The sequence below is a fragment of the Acinonyx jubatus genome, chromosome E2 (assembly GCF_027475565.1).
Source record: "Acinonyx jubatus isolate Ajub_Pintada_27869175 chromosome E2, VMU_Ajub_asm_v1.0, whole genome shotgun sequence".
Taxonomy (NCBI): Eukaryota; Metazoa; Chordata; class Mammalia; order Carnivora; family Felidae; genus Acinonyx; species Acinonyx jubatus.
The window spans coordinates 46,206,435-46,212,043 of record NC_069396.1 but is presented as its reverse complement, the minus strand read 5'-3'; the positions used below and the strand labels follow the sequence as shown (position 1 = coordinate 46,212,043).

At 51.1% G+C, this 5,609-nt stretch overlaps 1 protein-coding gene across 1 annotated transcript; it reads right to left on the bottom strand.

Annotated features, from left to right (window-relative positions):
• Positions 1 to 1,316: 1,316 nt before the first annotated feature.
• MRPS12 (mitochondrial ribosomal protein S12) lies at positions 1,317 to 5,579 on the bottom strand. Its single transcript, XM_015086756.3, has 3 exons — positions 5,493 to 5,579; positions 5,127 to 5,194; positions 1,317 to 2,004 (listed from the first exon to the last, which is right to left on the bottom strand). The coding sequence occupies exons 2-3, from the start codon at positions 5,173 to 5,175 to the stop codon at positions 1,634 to 1,636; spliced, it is 420 nt and encodes a 139-aa protein (XP_014942242.1). The 5' UTR covers positions 5,176 to 5,194; positions 5,493 to 5,579; the 3' UTR covers positions 1,317 to 1,633.
• Between the last annotated feature and the right edge of the window lie 30 nt (positions 5,580 to 5,609).

Here is a 5,609-nt window from a genome sequence, read left to right as displayed (position 1 = left end):
GGTCCAACAAGACTGCTCACAGCTTTCTGGGGTAGAGGGTGGGGAGTCAGGGGGTAATCAGAGAGGTTTCCTTTGCAAATTATTTGCTTAGATACGTGGACATCAGTTGGTAGCCGGGGTCAAAGAACAGGCCAAACCAGGATTTCTAATCGTAGGGAAAGCTGCTGACCGTCTGGGGTAAGCCAATCGCTGGCAGGGAGTTGGGAGTCAGGGTGGTCTGTCCTTGAGGTGACCAACAGGGATATCAAAAGGAACCCTTTCTGTAGTTTTGGGAGTCTCTGGGGTTCAGCTGTGGGGCCCTGGGCAACCTCTGTGGGCACCGCCCATCGGCACCTGCCCTTTGGACCAGGCTGGTGCCACTCCTTTCAGAATTCCTGAGTCCCTGCGGGTCCCCAAACCACGTCCCCCACCCCGCCTCCTACCTCAGGCGCAGCTCCCCTCCTGCGGGGTAACATACCACTGGAGCCAGTGTGCCACAAGCGAAAGCGCTCCTCCCAGCCTCCCCTCGTGTCTCCTGCCATCTCCCCGGCTGGGCACAGCCAACACACTGGCTCCATAAAATTGGTGCGAAACGTGAAGTGATGGGGGACCATTGTCTGTAGTCAATGCCCCATCTGCCCCCAGCCCTGATCCTAAGAGGCCTTGTGGGATATTTCCAGCCGTGAGAACTTCAGGAGGTATGCTAAGCTCCATGCAGGCTCTGTTCTTTAGTCCAGGAGGAAACAGGCTCAGAGCTTACATGACCTGCCCAAGGTCACCTGGGCAGTAAGCAGGGAAGGCAGGACTTGCACAGAGCCGTGAGAAGGATGACTCCCAAATCTTAAAGTCGAACATGGTCAAGCGCGTGATCAGGTGAGGTCAGTATCACTCCTGGTGCCATTTCCTGAGGGAGGAAACTGAGGCCCAGCGCGGGAACAGCGCGAAGTCACAGAACAAGGAGGGAGAGGCAGGATTCGGATCCAGGTGGGTGTTGAGTCTGAAAATAACCTAGGAGAGCAGCTCCCATGTGGGCAGCAGCGCATCCCGACCGATCCTTTCAATGCCCCTTCCACAGATGGGGAAGCTCGAGGGCCGGGCTCTCTTTGCACAGATCCTGGGCCTGCGGGGAAGGGAACAGGGTGGACCCAGCGCTGCCTACCAGCAGCTTAAAGTAGGGGAGCATGTGTTATGCACTTAGAGCGTTGAATTTATACCAAGAAGGGGGATATGTGAGTGGAGCTATTTTCTGGAGGAAATCGAGGCCCACTGGGGATGTCAGAGGCTAATACCACGCAGAGGGTAAATACCGTGCCAGGAGGGTTCACATCACAACCATGGGGGTAGAGGCGTTTTTTATTGCCATTCCTCCCCAGCAGATGGCAGTACAGAGCCAGGGCCTTATCCCAACAGAAGAGGCCCCCCCAGAGCCACCGCTCTACAGGGAAGGCAAGGGTGTGGCCAGGGGGTGCCTCTTCCCAATTCACACGCAGAACCCCCACAGGCAAGCAGCGTTCCAGATGGAAGAGGCGAGGCAGGATTTGAATCAAGGACCAGGTGCTTCCAGGGCTGGGATAGCTTCCCAAGGACTCCACAGGCACCCGGAGAGGAAGGTTCTCGTTCTGGGGGAAGCCCCGGCCGCCGGCGGCCCTGGCGGTCACTTCTTCTTCTGCACGTGGCCACAGTCGTACTTGCCGCGCACGACGGTGAGCTTCACGCCGGGCAGGTCCTGGGTGCGGCCGCCCTTCACGAGCACGATGTGGTGCTCCTGCAGGCTGTGGCCCTCTCCGGGGATGAAGCACACGGCCTCTCGGCCGGTGCTGAGCCGCACGCGGCAGCATTTGCGATTGGCCGAGTTGGGTTTCTTGGGCTTCCGGATGAACGTGCGCAGAACCACGCCCTTCAGCTGCGGCCGGCCCTCCGTGGGGCCCGGAAGGGCAGGCGGTCGCTTCGGAAGCCCCCGGCGGTGCATCTGGTTCAGGGTGGCCATGGGGCGGGCGGCCCCGAGCTGCGGGACCAGGGCTAGGCCTGGAGACACACAACCGGGAGGGCGCAGGGGGGTTATCATCCCAATGAAGGCAACGCATAAGGCTTCTAGGCCCTGTTGCGAGCACTTTACAAGGACGGATTTGTTTACGTCCAGAGGTGGTTGCTAATATTAGCAATAACGTTTACCGAGCAACCGCCACAGGTCAGGTTCTATCTTAAACGTTTAACGTGAATTAACTCATTTTATTTGCAAGGAAGATACTGACTTTAATGCTGTTTAAAAACAGTAACAAACACAAACAGACTCAGGGGCGCCTGGGTGGCTCAGTCGGTGGGGCGTCTGACTTCAGCTCAGGTCATGATCTCGTGGGTTGATGGGTTGGAGCCCTGAGTCGGGCTCTGGAGCCTGGAGCCTGCTTCGGATTCGGTGTCTCCCTCTCTCTCTCTGCCCTTCCCCTGCTCATGCTCTGTCTCTCTCTCAAAAATAAATGAAGATTAAAAAAAAAAAAAAAAGCAAACAGATTCACACCATGTCAGGTACTGTTCTATGCATCGTACCTATATTAACTTGTGCCCACCCCACAGCAACCCAGTGGGGTGTTTCTGGGAGGTGTCCCTCCTCCTCCCTGGCACACTCATTTCACACACAAACTTTATGCTCCCTCCACATCCAGGGAAGGCCCTGGCTCATGTTCTGTGTCTCATATTACAGCAGAATCCTCAAAGGGGCTGAGACGTTCCTAGGAGTCTCTTCCTAGTGGCGTGCCCTTGAGCAAGACTGCCGCTCAGTGGCCTCACTGTATCACAAACACCATGATCAAATCTCCCTCCTGAGTATGGTGTGTAAAGGCTGCCACGAGGGACGCATATCGAGTCAGCTTGGGAGAACGAATATTGTTAAAATGTCGATACTACCCAAAGCAATCTACATATTCGATGCAATCCCTATCGAAATGACACCAGCATTCTTCACAGAGCTGGAACAATCTTAAAGTTTTCTTTGTATTATTTTTTTTTAATGTTTATTTATTTTTGAGAGAGACACAGTGAGAGCAGGGGAGGGGCAGAGCGAGAGGGAGACACAGAACCCGAAGCAGGCTCCAGGCTCTGAGCTGTCAGCACAGAGCCCCACACGGGACTCGAACTCAGAAGGGGGAGATCATGACCTGAGCCGGTTGGACGCTTAACAGACTGAGCCATCCAGGCACCCCAAATGATCTTAAAATTTGTATGGACCCACAAAAGACCCCAAATAGCCAAAGTAATGTTGAAAAAGAAAACCAAAGCAGGAGGCATCACAGTCCCGGACTTCAAGCTGTATTACAAAGCTGTAATCATCAAGATAGTATGGTACGGGCACAAAAACAGACACTTAGATCAATGGAACAGACTAGAGAACCCAGAAATGGACCCACAAATGGATGGCCAACTAGTCTTTGACAAAGCAGGAAAGAATATCCAATGGAAAAAAGACAGTCTCTTCAGGAAATGGTGCTGGGAAAACTGGACAGCAACATACAGAAGAATGAACCTGGACCACTTTCTAAGACCATACACGAAAATAAATTCAAAATGGGTGAAAGACCTAAACGTATGAAAGGAACCATCAAAATCCTAGAGAAGAAAACAGGCAACAACCTCTTTGACCTTGGTCACAGCAACTTCTTACTTGACATGTCTCCAGTGGTAAGGGAAACAAAAGCAAAAATGAACTATTGGGACTTCTTCAAGATAAGAATCTTCTGCACAGCGAAGGAAACAATCAGCAAAACTAAAAGGCAACCGACAGAATGGGAGAAGATATTTGCAAATGACACATCAGATGAAGGGTTAGTATCCAAAATCTATAAAGAACTTATCAAACTCAACACCCAAAAGACAATACAGTGAAGAAATGGGCAAAAGTCATGAATAGACACTTCTCCAAAGAAGACATCCAGATGGCCAACAGATACAATGAGAAGATGCTCATCATCAGGGAATGCAAATTGGTGCAGCCACTCTGGAAAACAGTATGGAGGTTCCTCAAAAAATTAAAAATAGAACTACCCTATGACCCAGCAATTGCACGACTAGGTATTTATGCAAAGGATACATAAATGCTGATTCGAAGGGGCACATGCCCCCCAATGTTTATAGCAGCGCTATCGACAATAGCCAAAGTATGGAAAGAGCCCAAATATCCATCGACCGACGAATGGATAAAGAAGGGGCACCTGGGTGGCTCTGTCGGTTAAGTGTCCAACTTCAGCTCAGGTCATGATCTCTTGGTTTTTGAGTTCGAGCCCCATGTCGGGCTCTGTGCTGACTGACAGCTCAGAATCTGGAGCCTGCCCAGTCATGCTCTCTCAAAAATAAACATTAAAGAAAAATTGTTTAAAAAGATGTGGTATATACACATACACACAATGGAATATTACTCAGCGATCAAAAAGAACGGAATCTTGCCATTTGCAACAACATGGATGGAACTAGAGTGTATTATGCTAAGCAAAATAAGTCAGCCACAAAAAGGCAAACATCATATGATCTCACTCATACGTGAAATTTAAGAAACAAAACATATGAAGATAGAGGAAGGGAAGCAAAACTAAGATAAAAACAGAAAGCGAGACAAACTATAAGAGACCCTTAAATACAGAGAACTCAGGGCTGCTGGAGGGGGTGTAGGGTGGGGAGGATGGGCTAAATGGGGGGGAGGGGCATTAAGGAGGGCACTTGTTGGGATGAGTACTGGGTGTTATATGTAAGTAATAAATCACTGAATTCCACTTCTGACATCATTATTACATTATATAACTAACTTGGATTTAAACTTTTAAAAAAATTAAAAATTAAGAATTAAAAAAAATACACATCAGCTGAATGAATGAGCCAAGCGCTTTGCTTGGATGTCTCACCCACGGAATTTAATAAGTACCTGCTGAAGAAATCAGCAACTGACCCAAACTCCTGATGCCCCCTGACGACGCATAGTAGCCCCCAAGGCAACCACTTCCCACCTCTTCCCCCCGCAGCCCGAGCTCTGCTAAAACCCACCGTGTATCCATCCATCCCTAATTTAACCCCTGATTCCCCCGGGGCTGCGGCAGAGGCACACAAGTTCCGGCGGGGATAGCCCTTATCCTGCTGCGTCTCTGCAGCTCAAGCCCCTAACTTACCATAATTTAGGGACGTGTTGAGGCCACGGAGAAGACCGGACCAGGACATCCCACCGCCTGCAGGGTCCCTGTGTGAGGGGATATGAGCATCAGGAAGGAAAAAGGAAAAAGTGGCCGTAGCCGGACAAGGGCCCAAATTCTCCCCACCACGTCCTCAGAGCCTTCTGATTAAATCCAAGGAATTTCCTTGACGGTCTAACTGCAACCCCACACGTTGCTGACAGAAATTCCCTCGGTAAATTTAGTTTCGCTCTGAGTGGGCACCCAACAACCTCTCCCGCCCCCCGCACACAGAAGCAGAAGGGAAACTGAGGAGAGGGCCCGGGAGACTGGTAGAATCCAATGATTTCCATCAACTTCACCGACCCTTGCAGGGTCCGCAGGCACGCCGAATCTGCCTCTTGCCCCTTCCGGAGGTCACCCCGGCAGGGATTGGCTGGTTCTGCCTCCCGTGCACGCTGAAGGGGCGGGGCACAGATGACG